This window comes from Strix aluco, chromosome 1 (assembly GCF_031877795.1).
Source record: "Strix aluco isolate bStrAlu1 chromosome 1, bStrAlu1.hap1, whole genome shotgun sequence".
Classification (NCBI taxonomy): domain Eukaryota; kingdom Metazoa; phylum Chordata; class Aves; order Strigiformes; family Strigidae; genus Strix; species Strix aluco.
In genome coordinates, this window is record NC_133931.1 from 133,971,809 (window position 1) to 133,987,854 (window position 16,046).

Below are 16,046 nucleotides of genomic sequence, written 5' to 3' on the forward strand. Positions count from 1 at the left end.
TGAGAAGAGGTGGTTGTGTGTGTTCAGAAGGGCATTTAAGAGTTGCCTACAGGATTTTCAGTGGGTTGTGATGTGGGAGGCAAAGTAAGGAGATGCTTGAGCAGTTAGCTTGGAGGGAGAGACTACTGAGGTTGGTGGGTCCTTACTTCACACTTTGTTTGCTTCTACTGTATCATGCTAATCTTTCTCAAGAGAGACCTAAGCAAAAGCCACTTGGTATTAGTGGTGAAGATCACACAAGATCCTTTACTAAGAGAAAGATGGGATTTCAAGGAAGAGCTGAGCCAATCCACTACATTACTCTCCACTGATTTTGCACTCTGTCAAAAGATATTGAACATATACCTTTGTGGGTGATTTGATCTTTGTAAAACAAACCATAACTGCAATTTTTTTTGTGCTTTCTTTGAAGTTGTGCCCACAACTCTTTAAAGACGGAGGCACATAGCCAAAGCCCGACTTCTCACTCCTTCCAGGACAGATTGTTGATATAGGCAATGTATAGTGCCATATAATTGCAGCAATATATAACACCATATAATTCAGAAAGACAGAAAGAGAAAGATTAATACAGGGAGTAAAAAAGTTAATCATTACAAGTCTTCCAAGTCAAATTTGGCCAAAACCAAAGCCCATGCAGTGCAGAGAGAAAATCCTGTGAGTTTGAAACAGAACAATAGAAAATACCATATACATAAAAGATATCTCAAAGTTTAGTAGCTCGATTGCATGCTTCACATGTATTATGGTTACAATATATTATAGTCAATATAAATGTCTATATTACAATTTAGTAAGAAATTAGGCTAAGCAGAAGTTAGACATGTAAGCAAATACCACTCCTCAAAACCAAAGGCAAGCCAAACTAACCAAAATCTAGTAAAACAATAAAATACACTTTTGTTTTGTTTTACAGATTTTTTTCCATTAAAAAACAAGAGAGAAAAATTCACACTTATTTAGGAAACACTTTCATTTATGAAGAAAAGGCCATTTTTCATCTGAAAATGTATATAAACAAAATTTCAAATAGTTTCAGTATTGTTGCCAAGAAATTATTACACTGTGAAGGGAAATTTTTTGAGATAGGGACATAAAATGTAGAAGATACAATATTGTAATTCTAGGCTAATCTCCTTCTGGCCTGTAAAAAAGGTTACCAGTTGTCTTAGGTGTATGCAGAAAAATAAAGCTTACACTCTTAAGTTTTTCAATTTAAGACCCAAAACTCAATTATGACCCAAATTCTTAAGCATGAAAGCTCACGATTTAAAGCTTTCTATAATCAACTCTTATTACTTCTGACCAATTTAATTACAAAATATTTTGTTCAGTTGTTAAACACTCATCAGAGGTGTCCTCTTACTTAATCCTCTATATGGAGTTTGAAGTCTCTTACTGTAACTGCTTTGTACTCAGTACAATTATTTTAATTTAGACTATAGACTCTAGACTATAATATTACTAATGAGTAAGGAATATTGTTGTAACAGTAATTCATGAATCTTTTATAGATTCAAGTATTTTGTAAGCAGCTTTCAAAATTGGCTTTTATGACTGTGTCATGCCAAAACTTTTTTCTCTCACAGGAGATAATTGAATAATGGTGGTATTTTTGTTGACCTTGTTGAAGAAGCAAGACAGCTTGGACTGTCAAACCAACTCCATAACACACATCAAACCATGCTTTTTAATAAGCACATTATTTTTCTTCCAGCTATACTTACTGCAATGCATCTTACTTTACTCACACTTTATTTGGTTCTGGACTCAGAAGATCAGCTTTGTTAGTGGGATTACATCAGGGAATTCAGTCAAGTCATTGCAGGCATGGAGTCTGACCTACTGAATAACGATAGCTGTTTTCTATTTACTTTTCTCAAAGTCTCTTTGGGAACCTTTGAAAAGCTATGGTGTGTAGGTGAAGAAGCTTGATCCTAGAACAACTAAAAGGCCTCTTTCCTAACCAATACTAAAGCACATTTCTCTCTATTTCAGGTAGCTTGGTCTTAAGGACTGAGAAAGCTGAGAACACGACAAAAACTGCTACTCTTTTGGACTACATTTTAGCATCTTCACTGTAGTCAGTGTGGACTGTGGGAAAAAGCATCTTACCATCACTGTTGATGCAGACAACAACAGGAACCTGTGTACCAGGGCCACATGGCTTCTCATTGTCAGGAATGCACTCCTCCAGCCCCACGATTCTCCAGTCATAGCAGGAGGGCTCTTCACATGGGATGGCTTCCAGAAGGTGAGGGCAGTTTCCCGTTCCTCCTGTAGGCTCATTGGTGATGCGCCGTTTCCTTAGTTTAAAGCCTGAAATGTCCATGAAAATACAAAGGGCAGAATAATTCAATTCTAAAATGGAAAGTGAAGTGAATTTTTATCTATCTACACCTGAGTGAACAGCTCTGCTTCTCTTCTGTGTAGAAGATACCACAGACACTCTGTGCAATACTGTATTTAAATAACTGGGTAGAACAACTCCTTAAAGAAGGAAGAGAGGTAAAACTTAACAAGACCATCAAAAGTTTTGAGCTTATTCAATAAAATTTGGCTTAATAAATTCAATAAACTTAAACCCCTGTTTATCCCAGTCATACATACTCCAGCGGGGAGACAGGAGTAATTTCCTGTGCATCACTCTTGCCAGATCCATCTCATTTAAGAAATCTTGACTAGATTGCTGGGTTGTCATTTCTCAAATATGTTGTTTGTTTTCTTTTCAGGTATCTTCTAATAGGGATGGATTATCAAGTGAAATCAGTTTATAAACACTCCCCTCCCCCCAAAAAATAAAATTAAAAAAAAGACTACATTGCCAGAAAAGGTATGGAAATAAACCCAAGTCCTATGAACAAATTTTCAGTAATTAACATCACAATATGCCCTTGCAAGTATCTACAAATTTCCTTAAGACTACCTAAGCTCATTTTGAGTCAGAGAAACTGGTGGGCCTTTATAGAGTGTGTCATCTGCCAGGTCAATGTCAGCCTCCAAGAGCAACCCTCTCTCCCACTTTCAGGATGGCATGTTGAAAAAGCCAGCCTAAATCTATAGTCAGAACAACTTAACCAAACTGAATGCATTAAGGAAATAGTTTCTCATGTAATAATTTTCTATAGTTTCTGATATGTCTGATCATACTATTTTAACTTTGGCAAAGGTTTGTTTCACATCTCTTCACAGTCTCTTTTGTTTTATCTCAATATTCAGGCAGGTTAGTAACACAGATTTTTTTATAAAATATTACATATAACTCCTTCATCTCTACTGGGCACAAACTAAACAGGACATAGTTTTCAAACACATGTGCAAGAATTGTTTCTCTGTTTGAAGATGTGCCTCAATTTAATTATAAAAAATATTATTTAAAAAATATATTTCCACGTATCTTTAACTGTTTTTTTCTAAATTGAAGAGGTCAGCCAAATTGTGACCAAATGGTTTACTAAGCCTGCCACAAAAAGTTGATATTATGTAAAAAAAAAGAACTCCAGAGTTTACTGCAACAAAGGAGGCAAATGATCCACAGTAAAGGCTTATTCCTGAAATATGTAGGAGACTTGCTGCTAAAACTGGAAGTGCCTATACAACTTTTACATCATATTCTCAGAACTGTCAATGCAATCATAAAATAAAATATAGGAATTTCCAGAGAAGAGGAAAACATTGGCAGTTGAGAAAAGATCCCTGTGATCATGTGTGCAGGAGTAAAGACTTGCATAAAGTCCATCCTAATATGTTTCCGTTAGACAGATGTCCAAATCAGTCTCACAAACCTAGACATTATCCCTGAAAATGCAGCAAATCTTTCAGTGATGGAACAGCAACAGAAATAACAGACTACTTGATAGCTGTACTCAGAGGAGACTTGATCCAATAAGCTTACACACTGAAATGCTTTTTCCTTCTTGAATTGATCAAGGTTGGGTCATGTTACCAGGAGACAGCATTGTAAAACTTGAATTATTGCTGCCCATACTGAAGTGTAGCTACTAGTGTACCAGGAAGAAGCAGCTAAGCTAACGTGGTAATTACAGTTGCTCCTTCAAGTGGACATATGTGGCTGCCCTTCCTTATGAGTGTTTTCAATCAAGGAACCAAGTCTGTATTCTCAACTTTTGTCAGATAATCACATCGCAGCAATGACTAGGCCAGTTTTTCTCATTTACATCCAGAATCCTGCAGACTTCTTACATGAGGTCCTTGTCACTGCACTCTTGCATTCCTATTGTGATGTCAAGTTACTACAACCTGTTCTGCATAGGAATAAATGGTAAAACGTGAAACTTGAAACTAGCACATATGTCATCAGTAAAAGTGTCACTTATCAACAGTGAATGCTTCCAGCTCTTTGTCTGAGCATGCTTTACTCAGTACTGGTGAATTCTTAAGCTATTACTACTGAACTGTAAATCTTTGAGTGACGTGGACACTATGCACCTCAAAGGCTGCTTCTGTTTGCCTTTCAAGACAGTGCCAGAATTGTGATTGGAACACATATGCAAACTGCATCCCTTCCACAGATTGAGAGGAAGGTTTGAAACTGGAATTGAGCTGTAATAACCCAAACTGACCTGGAGAACCTTGTAAACAGCCCACATTTTTGCCAGCTTTTGTGGACCAGTAATGTTAAATATAGTCCTAATTCAATGACCTTCTTTTGATGCTCAGAGACACTGGATATACTCTTCTTGGTACAAAATTTCCTATGCTTGCATAGCCAAAGGTGCCTTGTGACTTAGGAATATGAAATAATCACCATTAAAAGGCTTCACTGAATTTTTACATACCCTTCTTGGCCTGAGGGTCATCACAGCTTTCATAGGTGCATGGTCCCCAGGCTGACCATGGTGATGTCTCACACTCTGTAGGACAGGGGATATGGCACAGCTGGGAAGTGCTGGGAAGAGGTCCCGTACACAGCCTACGGTCCACCGGTCTCGAGGCTGTCAAAACAGTCAACACATTCCTCACATGCCACTGGTCATGATTCTCAGCTCTAAGTGGACAGAACCACCCTTCGTTTAGAAAGGCTGCTATCTCATCATTTTAATCTGATGAAGTGATGGAAAAATGCTTGTCTTGAAAAAATGAAACAGAAGCCAGTTTACTCTCCGCATGAACAGAACCAAATCCGATTACATGGAGTCAAAAGGACTGTAGATACTGCAGCACCCTCTCAGACCTAGTCTTTTCATTTAATGGATAGATTATGTTACTACAACAGTTGCTCACATTCTGCTCTGTATAAATCAATGTCCTGCTGTCTTACTGAGTATGTCTTCACTTAAGAAACTGAACAAAAAGCTATATAAATCCCTTTGTTCCTATATGATACTATGACTTCAAAAGCCTGGTTGATTAGTATTTAGAAGATTCTTTTTAAGCTATAACCTGAAACACAGTTAAAATGATGACAAAATTTTGTTTTTTCTTTTACTCTAAAGACCTTCAGGTGCACACTCAGCAATAAGATTTGTGCAGTAGCAGCTTTAGTTCAAGAAAGGCTTTTATATACATATGTGTTGCATATAATATATATAAAATATATTTAAAATAATTAAAACTCTGCACAAGACAATTGATTTTTTTCATTAAAGTATTATTAATCTATAAGGACATATGTGAGGGCAGATTCTTCTGTTCTTTAAGGATCAATAAGCCCTGGACAGGGCTGGAACAAAATCATCCCACTCCTTCCATACTTTACAGAATCACAGAATCACAGAATCAACTAGGTTGGAAAGGACCTTGAAGATCATCTAGTCCAACCATTAACCTAGCACTGCCAGTTCCCATCTACACCATATCACCCAGCGCTATATCGACCCTACTCTTAAACACCTCCAGGGATGGGGATTCCACCACCTCCCTGGGCAATCCATTCCACTGCCTAATAACCCGTTCTGTAAAGAAATACTTCCTGACATCTAGTCTAAACCTTCCCCGGCGCAACTTGAGGCCATGCCCTCTTGTCCTATCACTTGTTACTTGGTTAAAGAGACTCATCCCCAGCTCTCTGCAACCTCCTTTCAGGTACTTGTAGAGGGCGATGAGGTCTCCCCTCAGCCTCCTCTTCTCCAGACTAAACAACCCCAGTTCCCTCAGCCGCTCCTCGTATGACCTGTGCTCCAGACCCTTCACCAGCTTCGTTGCCCTTCTCTGGACACGCTCGAGTAATTCAATGTCCTTTTTGTAGTGAGGGGCCCAAAACTGAACACAGGAATCAAGGTGCGGCCTCACCAGTGCCGAGTACAGGGGTAAGATCACTTCCCTGTCCCTGCTGGCCACGCTATTTCTGATGCAAGCCAGGATGCCATTGGCCTTCTTGGCCACCTGGGCACACTGCTGGCTCATGTTCAGCCGGCTGTCAATCAACACCCCCAGGTCCCTCTCTGACTGGCAGCTCTCCAGCCACTCCTCCCCAAGCCTGGAGCGCTGCTGGGGGTTGTTGTGACCCAAGTGCAGCACCCGGCATTTGGCCTTATTGAACTTCATACAGTTGGCCTGGGCCCATCGCTCCAGCCTGTCCAGATCTCTCTGCAGAGCCTCCCTACCCTCAAGCAGATCAACACTCCCACCCAACTTGGTGTCATCTGCAAACTTACTGAGGGTGCATTCGATCCCCTCGTCTAGGTCATCAATAAAGATGTTGAACAGGAGTGGCCCCAAAACCGAGCCCTGGGGGACACCACTCGTGACCGGCCTCCAACCGGATTTAACTCTGTTCACCACAACTCTCTGGGCCCGGCCATCCAGCCAGTTTCTTACCCAGCAAAGTGTGCAATCATCTAAGCCTCGAGCAGCCAGTTTCACCAGAAGAATGTTGTGGGAAACGGTGTCAAAGGCCTTGCTAAAGTCAAGGTAAACTACATCCACAGCCTTTCCCTCATCCAATAAGGAGGTTACTTTGTCGTAGAAGGAGATCAGGTTTGTCAAGCAGGACCTGCCTTTCATAAACCCATGCTGACTGGGCCTGATCCCCTGGTTATCCCGCATGTGTTGTAAGATGGTACTCTGGATGAGCTGCTCCATCAGCTTCCCGGGCACCAATGTCAAGCTGACAGGCCTGTAATTTCCCGGATCATCCTTCCGACCCTTCTTATAGATGGGCGTCACATTGGCCAGTTTCCAATCTGTCGGGACCTCCCCGGTCAGCCAGGACTGCTGGTAAATGATGGAAAGCGGCTTGGAGAACACCCCAGCCAGCTCCTTCAGCACCCTCGGGTGTATCCCATCTGGTCCCATAGACTTGTGTGTGTCTATGTGGTGTAGCAGGTCACTGACTCTCTCCTGGATTGCGGGGGGGTCGCTCTCCCAGTCTCTGTCTTCTGGTTGAGGGGGCTGGATTCCCTCAACACAACTAGTCTTGTTATTAAAGACTGAGGCAAAGAAGGCATTAAGGACCTCAGCCTTCCCCTCATCACTTGTTACCAAGTTTCCTTCAGCATCTAGCAGGGGATGGAGACTCTCCCTGGTCTTTCTTTTGCTATTGACATACTTATAGAAACATTTCTTGTTATCTTTGATTGCTGACGCTAGATTAATTTCCAGCTGGGCTTTGGACCTCCTGATTTCCGCCCTGCATAGCCTCACAGCATCTTTGTAATCACTGTGAGTGGCTAGCCCCTTCCTCCAAAGGCTGTAAACTCTCCTTTTCTCCTTGAGTTGCAGCCAAAGCTCCCTGTTCAGCCAGGGTGGTCTTCTCTGCTGCCTGCTCCTCTTAGAGCACCTGGGGACTGCCTGCTCCTGAGCCATTAACACTTCCTTCTTAAGGAGCGCCCAGCCTTCCTGGACCCCTATACCCTTCAGAACCGTCTCCCAAGGGATCCTTTCAAGCAGGTGGCTAAACAAGACAAAATCAGCTCTTTGGAAGTCCAGGATGTCAGTCCTGCTTAGCCCTTTCCTGGCCTCCCTAAGAATAGAGAACTCTATTATTTCATGATCGCTGTGCCCTAGTTGTCCTCCAACTGCCACATCATCCACCAGTCCATCTCTGTTCACAAGGAGGAGATCTAGCAGGGCACCTTCTCTGGTTGGTTCTCTTACCAGTTGTGTTAGGAAGTTGTCCCCTACACATTCCAGGAATCTTTGGGACTGGTCCCGCTCTGCTGTGTTGTATTTCCAGCAGATGTCTGGGAAGTTGAAGTCCCCCACAAGAACAAGGGCAATCGACCGTGAGATTACACCCAAGTGCCTATAGAATATTTCATCCACCTCTCTGTCCTGCGTGGGTGGCCTATAGTAGACTCCTACTACAACATCTGCCCTGTTGGCCTTCCCCCTGATTCTAACACAAAGACATTCCATCCTGTCTTCACTGCATTTGTATTCGAGGCAATCATAACAGTCCCTAACATACATTGCTACCCCGCCGCCTTTCCTACCTTGTCTATCCCTTCTAAAGAGCTTGCAGCCATCAACTGGCACGCTCCAGTCATGGGAGGCATCCCACCATGTTTCTGTGGGTTGTGGAATTCCCAGGTTACACAAATAATAGGACAACTCTATAAGGTGGCAGAGTAAGGCACAGAACTTTAAAACAAAATGTACTATTTCATTACAAACAAGATTTTAATTCTCTTTCATAATATAGGACTTGACAAAATATTATACTAAACAGAGAATCTGCTAGAAAGCAAAGTGAAGTCGGCCATATTCGTTCACTTTGGTTGATTGAAGAAACATGCAATTCCTTAACCTAAAACTCTCTCATCCTACTCCCTCAGCATTTTTTCACAGGAAAGTTACCTCATTAATTTTCTGCTACCACTACAAATAATCTCTTCTGATGGAAAGAGCTCACTGATGAAACATATTCTAAAATAAGTTCAGAACATGACAAAATAGCTTTCTGAAAGATGAGATCAATAACCACAGATATAATGTTAAAGTGAACATCAGGTTATTAAAGTATGGTTTCATTTGTAGATATGTGTGTGTGTTTCCATTCAGATTTTCTAAGTAGATGATCTTTCCAGTTACAGAAAAAGTATTCACTTCTCACTATTTTAAGGGGAAAGGGAATGAATAATCATCACCCCATTCTGGTTTGCCATGTTGTCTCCTTTGGCACAGTTTTACACTGTGTTGCTCCACATAACGAAGGCATGAAGATGGCAGATAGTCATTCAACATTACTGCTTCCAGCTCACTAATCTCTTAACACAAAATCATACAAGAAAAAATATTCCAACATTTGCATAACACTATGTTGGAATTAAATTTTATGACAGAACACTGAATTTTACAATAAGTTTGACATACGCACCTAACGTGCATGATAATCAACATAATATGCATATCTTGTGTAGAACATGGATAAATAAACATAAGTTGCCTGTAATTGAATTTGTATTAAATAGTTTCTAATAAAAGAAGAAAACCAGTAAGTAATTGCTAACTGTACTTTTTTAACCCTGATTTCATTGGGGAATTGCCCAAGTGAGACAGTTGAAATTAAGGGTCAATTACACCCCTGAGACACAGCCTTGCTTCAGGGAGCAGAAAAAGTGTTCTGAGGAATGCTGTGCTTCATCTCCAGCCTGCATCAGGGTAAAGCACTTACCATCACACTATTTCATGTGATGTTACTCAGAAAAATAACAAAGATCTTTCATTAGGAAGTTTTAAATAGCTGATTTTCTTATCACAGATGTTCCATATCTCAACCAGACTTTTAAGAGTCTGCCAACAGAAGGTACTACTGCGCTATTGTTGCAATCCATTTGGCTTCAAGCTAAATTTGTGATGGTCCTGAAATTCTAAAATATGAGGAATTGTGACTGTGTTTGGCTTTAAAGAGGCTGACTTAAGTAACAGGAACACTATTTCAATTTTTTTGGAGGCATCTGTTCAGTAAGAATTCTAGATCTTGTCCGCAAACATTGTTAAATAAACATCATGAAAACACCTACTGAAAATATCTGCCTTTTCACCACTCATTAGAGTGTAGGGGAAGACAGAATTGTTTTGGGGACAAGTAAGTGGTATCAATAAATCTCTCAATATGCCAAAATGTTTTTGAAACACTGTTCTTGGAACATAAGTGATGTACAAATGTCTGCTACCAGATCTGTTATATATTGCTTTTAAAACAAAAGAATTCAACAGTAGGGTGGACAAGTTATATTCCAGATTATCAAAAAATGTTTTCATCATTGAACAGTCAGGTTGTATTTCACCCAGGGTTACTCAGAATTCTTTCTTTGAGATGACAGTAAAATAAAAAAAACTTAGTCTTGCCTGGGTATCTTAAGAACATCTTGCTCCTATTAATTTAAATGGAATTCTTTCAGCATCAAAAAAATATAAATGAGCTCAGCTTTTGCTGCTTATTGTTTAGCAAAGACACTTTGAGAGATGATCATGCTAGATGCGGAAATTTACAGTTTAAGACCTTCTCTTATCTCTGTCATTTTATACTCCCTTGTGGCATCAATAAAGATTGTTCTTTATTCCTTGGCAGTGATGCTGAATGTTGATTAGACTGTGTGCAGTACTACAAGCTCTGTGTGGAATTTGACCAAATTTTGGGCCAAAATTGGAAAGAAAAGTGAATGGATTTCAGTCTATTCAGGAATTCACTTCAGTCTAACTAAAAAATTAGACTCAGTTTTGAATGAATCTCAGGTTTGAGGTAGTGACCTAAAAACTCAAATGAGATTCAATCATTCTGTCCTCAAATCATCCACTATATTAGGAAATTTTTGCTGAATATGTTTTATACCCTTGTGAAACACCTCCCCAAATTACTGCATTTTTAAAAGAACTGAAAAGAAAAAAACACTGTTCTGTTCTTAACCATTTGCTACATTTATTGAGGTCTCAACCTCTTCATTTTCTTGAGAAACCCTCAACAGGCTAATGCCTAGTAACGACCAGGCTAGCAAAGAGAGTGAATTTGTATGTGGCTTCATCAGCATAAGCAGACACAACTTCATATTCCTCTTTCCAATCATTTGTCACACTGGTTTCACAGCAAACAACAGAAGGAAACTTTTCCAACTAAAGTGCTGTCACTCAAAAAAAAAAAAGCAAGAAAAACCCAAATCCAAAATACGTTATGACCAACAATGAAAGAAAACATCATCTTCATACCCTCATCTTCTACAGTGTTGTCATCAAAAGACAGCAGATAATTTAGGACCTGATCCTCTAAGCAACTGCACAACTCCATCCATGTAAGTGGTTCCTCTCTGTTTAACAGGGCAACAAGTGCGTGCTTGCAGATGTAGAATAAATTTATGTCCATAAAGGAACTTTTCTCCCATCCTCATTCTGCATCAAGGGTTTTAAAGGTACTTGGAAGAAGATGACACAAATCTACCTCATAGGTCTACTGTGAGAGAAACTTCATGACTAAACCAGTTAAATACACGAATAGACATGAAACAATTTAAGTCAGTAGCAAGTAAATTGCAGAATGACAGTGGCCTCCAGGAATCTTGGTTGTCAGCTGTCTAATTACTACACTAAGTACTCTCTCTTCTTCCTCAAGTCTAAATTTATGAATTCTGATAGGAGATAATTCAGACCTGAATGCCATGAGGAATTCTGGTTCAGCTAGTATTAAAAGTTCAAATTCTTAGTGGAGCCCTAACTCAGTTGTAGATTTAAACTACAAAAGGGACTGGAAATAGCAGCTGTGATGAATGACGAAGCAATTCCCAGAGCTCAGAATCGAGAGGAAAACCAGTCACTTGCTAAAACGGTTCAGGAATGGAGCAGGGAATTGTCATAGCATCCTAGCTGGCTCATGAGCTTCCTTAGCTTGAGTTTAGGCCTGTCACTTTCAAATCTATCTGAAATTTCCTGAGAATGCACAAATCTGTTAAGCTATTTCAGAGCATATAAACATGTTAATTATACCCATACAGACAATATAGATCTCCCGAAAGGGACGCTGCCTCCTTTACACGCTTTTGATTGAAAGTTCAGGTCAGAGGCCTTAATTTACCTACCTGTTATTTCAAAAGTGATCGACAGCAGAGGTGCAGCACTAGCCTTCGACTTGCTCTGTGACTGACTTTCTGAAATAACAGGGAAACGCCACCGTGAGTATATGAAAATGGAGGTCTTCAAAGCAGCCTCGCCAAGACAACGTTCACTACAACCAACAGCAAACTACACTGAAATGAAGGTGTTTCCCCACAGCTAAAACTAGTAGGTGTCTCCCCCAGCTTTTTCCCATCCTCAAATTACTCATAGTTTTCAAACGGTATTGTTTTTAGAGGCGCCGATTTGCTTATTCCTAGGAGGGCCTGGAGAGCAGCTCTTGCCCACACTGAATCCAAGATGAGAGGGGAGAGAGAGGGAAGATGAGTGGAGAAGCAGCTCTTCTGAAAATCTGTCCCCTAATATGGAAACACCCCAGAGCTCCTTTTTAAACTAAGACCCACTTCACCCCTAGTTGGAGCTCTTGAAAGATTGTTCTCATGTTTATGCATCCAGAGACTAGTTACATTTTAATCAGCTTTCCGGGGCCTGCAGAGATTACCTCCTGATGGGCTCCGCGTATTCCTGTCACAGTCTGATAAGGGCAGATTTCACACCCGCCTAAGATAGCGAGACTTCACAGCCTGCCAAAATCCTAATCATCATTCTGAACAGTAAGCTGCCACTGATTTTATTGTTACCTCTTCTTAGCTGGGAGGTTTTACTCCTTTATTCTAAGGCAGGGGCATCTAAACTTTGTTTGGCAGAGGCGATTTACTAAAAGCCCTTGGGCAGAAGCTGATTTGCATCAAATGAAGAGGCTTGAAAGCTGCTTCTTTAATAAATACAGATGTGGGGCCCACAGAGCACACAAGTCACACCCTACTGATATGAGAAGTCACGCCGAAATGGATGTTGGCATTAATATTCCCCACAAACTCTACCTCTACAGCAAGTTTGAGAGCACTTTTAATCCACAGCAGAAACCTCACTAGCCTGCAGTTTAGTCAGCTCTGGTCTAAATGTTGTTTCACACATGACTTGTATAATGATGCTTTTCCTGAAGTATAGGGTTGTATTTCTTTATTTATATTTTAATAATAATGTGTGTTTGCATGAAACAGCTACAGAGGGGGATAAAATTTAATTAACAAGCTAAATGCATTTAGCTTAATCCACTAATTTCTAAATCTATAGTGCTGTATTAGTATGCAGAAGTAGACGTAACATAAAATACGCAAGTGCTATTCTTAAGTACGTATATTACCAAATGAATTAAAGATTTTGTCCCCTAAGCTATTCTCTTTTTTCTTAAGAAGCTGTATACACTGTAATAGTGACAAGGAATAATCTCTTCTCTTTCAGTTAGGGAAACAAACCCATTAAATTATATCGGCTTGAAGTCCTGAAAGAGACTTAAGAATTTGACCAAATCAAGAAAAGAGAAAAAAAAAAATCAATTCCCTGAGAATGAAATCTAGTCACATTTTTACATATTTCTATATTGAGCTTACATGCCAGAACTGACATATTCCATCTGCACATCAAACCACACAGGTTCATCACCCAGATGAGGGACACACGGGAAATTTACAGTAGAGGAAGGAACTAAATCTAGATTTCTGACCCACCTTCTCATGCTATTTCTTATTGAGAGACATCCTTCACATAAGACAAAATTTTTCAGTAGATATTAAGAAACAGTAATTTATAGCTAGGAACCAATATTTGCAATTTATGACATCTCTGTTACTGCAATTAAATACTTTTATCTGAACTAGAAAACAACAGTAACCCGCAAGGTAAGAAGGCACTCATGACAGAAGACAATGGCTGTCAATGAGCTCTGGAATGCTGAAGTGCTCTGATTTCATACTTAATTCACCTGCAAGTGAATCAAATTTACCTTCTTTTTCCTTGAGAGTATTTAAATAGGAGAGGAGATTTTCATTAGCTTGCACACAGTACATTTCCCGGGTTTGAATGCCACCTCCGCACAGCGCTGTCTGATTTCCTCGCCTCTTGTCCTGTTGGCTAAGGAGAGGATCTACACGGCATTCTGTCCACTCTGTGGTCCGCCAACCGTACCTGGAGCAAATTTGGTTAATTGAATCTTTAGAAATCATTAAGCCATTTTACACAGCATTAAGTTATACAAGCTGAAACACCTTAAAAGCTTTATTCATTTCCTAGAAGTCCTGAGCCCCGCAATTTCTTGTACACAGAGATACGTTAAGTCTGATATTTTATGTGGGTGGAAACTTTTCCTCTATTATTTACCTCTTTACTTTTTAGGAAGATCTTTTCTGTTCAATTCCCGAAACATACTGCACATATAAATATTTTATTGGAGGGAAGAAAAACTTGATATAAAGAGACTTAAAGTCTATATTCAGATAAACTAACTTTCAAGATTGTGACTCTCAGCATTTGTTTAGAGCTAGACAATTTATATGAACCAAAGCCAAAATATCAAAGAAATGTGCATGCTGAGAAACATAAGAGCCAGAAAAGGAGAGGGAAAAACTACCACAACCCAACCCCCCAAAACCAACCCAAAAGCCTCTTGTTCATCTTTGATGAGACAGAAGTTTATCCTGAATATCAAGGTAAAATTGTAATTGTATTTTTTATTATTTCTTCAGAAAAACCTTTCAGTAAGTTCCTTTTTCACTGTCAAGAGGAAGACGGCTCTGCAGTACTGAAGCATCCCTGCTGGGTATTGATGAATGATGAGAAGCTGTGAGCTTTCTAATCAGTGAATGCACAGGAAAGAAGATCTGTGACTTCCAGTTAAAACCCTAATCAGGATTATGAACTACAAGAAATGCCACAGAATTCTCTACCCAACAAGTACTTTAAGGCTAAATCAAGTGAACTGCTTCCTAATGTGGCTGGCGATGGGGAAATATGACATTTCAACTCTTAAATGAATAATATGTACCGCAGTCAAAGATGCTTAACATCAAATGACATTTACCCAGACCCTCTTCTCAGTCTGATAAAGAAAAAGCACAGTTGGGACTTTAATATTCATTTTGATTAATTGATAAGGATTACAGCAATCTCTTGAATCGTATAGTGCTTGCTGTCATTTCTCCTAAACTTTAAACAGGGTTAATTTATTTACTGTCTCTGTTAGCCTCTCCCACTCTCCATTTGGGGCCCAGTCCTGCCTTTGTTTTGCTAAATGAGTCTTGCTAAAAAAGTCTGGTTGCTAAACATATGTTTATCACCTTTTTTTCTATGTTCAGCATTTTGTCTGCAAACAGACAAGTACTTCAGAAAACAATGATTCCGGTAGAAATGTTATGTAGGGAAAAGATCACTGACAAATGAATACAATTAATTTATTATGGTCTTGACTGAGCCTGTATACGCACAAATAGTCTCTTTTAAAAGTTAACAGTAATGAAAAAATATGTATTTGTTATTTTTCCTGTAATTAGAGGAGGAATTGATTTCACTATAATAGCAGCTATTTGCAGATTTCAGGCTTTTAAGAGCACTGAACAAGGAAAGGATTTAAAAAAAAAAAAATCAAACCATTATTTCTTCAATAATGATTTTGTTGATATTCCATCACCAGCCCTGTATACTTAATTGAAATTTTTCATTTTAGTATAGGGACAACCGAAATGAACTGACTTACGTAATGCACGGTGCCACACCATCGCCTTGAGAAACACACTCCTCTGCTTCTTCTAATTGAGGGCATTCACTTTCACTGCCGATAGGGAGCTGTTTAATGGTCCGTGATCTTGTACGATTCCCTTTAGGGGTTGTCATGTCAAAGCAGGTTTTGGAGCAGGGGGTCCATTCTGACCACTCTGACACTTGGCACTCCTTCGTGATCACACAGGACTGGAATGTAATGGGCAGCTTGTCTTGTTTGCAGAAGCTGTAATAAGAGAGCATTACAATTTTCAGCACACATATTCACAGACAGTCATGAACTCCTACAGAGAAGTGATGTCCATTGCAACATGCAAAGTCAGTAAACATTTGTAAAGCTGTTAAGTTCCAGCCCAAATGTATTCAATCCCAAAAAGTCAGGCTAAGGGGCTTTTGGTTAAATTGACTCAAACCAGATACATAAG

General features: G+C 39.6%; 1 protein-coding gene across 1 annotated transcript in view; it reads right to left on the minus strand.

Moving 5' to 3' along the window:
* THSD7A (thrombospondin type 1 domain containing 7A) overlaps nt 1-16,046 on the minus strand; it is a 217,238-nt gene that overhangs the window by 101,182 nt on the left and 100,010 nt on the right. Inside the window, exons 3-7 of the mRNA XM_074836557.1 lie at nt 15,599-15,847; nt 13,853-14,034; nt 11,973-12,041; nt 4,800-4,955; nt 2,116-2,319 (exon numbers count right to left, since the gene is read on the minus strand). Coding sequence (XP_074692658.1) covers nt 2,116-2,319; nt 4,800-4,955; nt 11,973-12,041; nt 13,853-14,034; nt 15,599-15,847 — 860 coding nt within the window. The remainder of the gene's footprint in view (nt 1-2,115; nt 2,320-4,799; nt 4,956-11,972; nt 12,042-13,852; nt 14,035-15,598; nt 15,848-16,046) is intronic.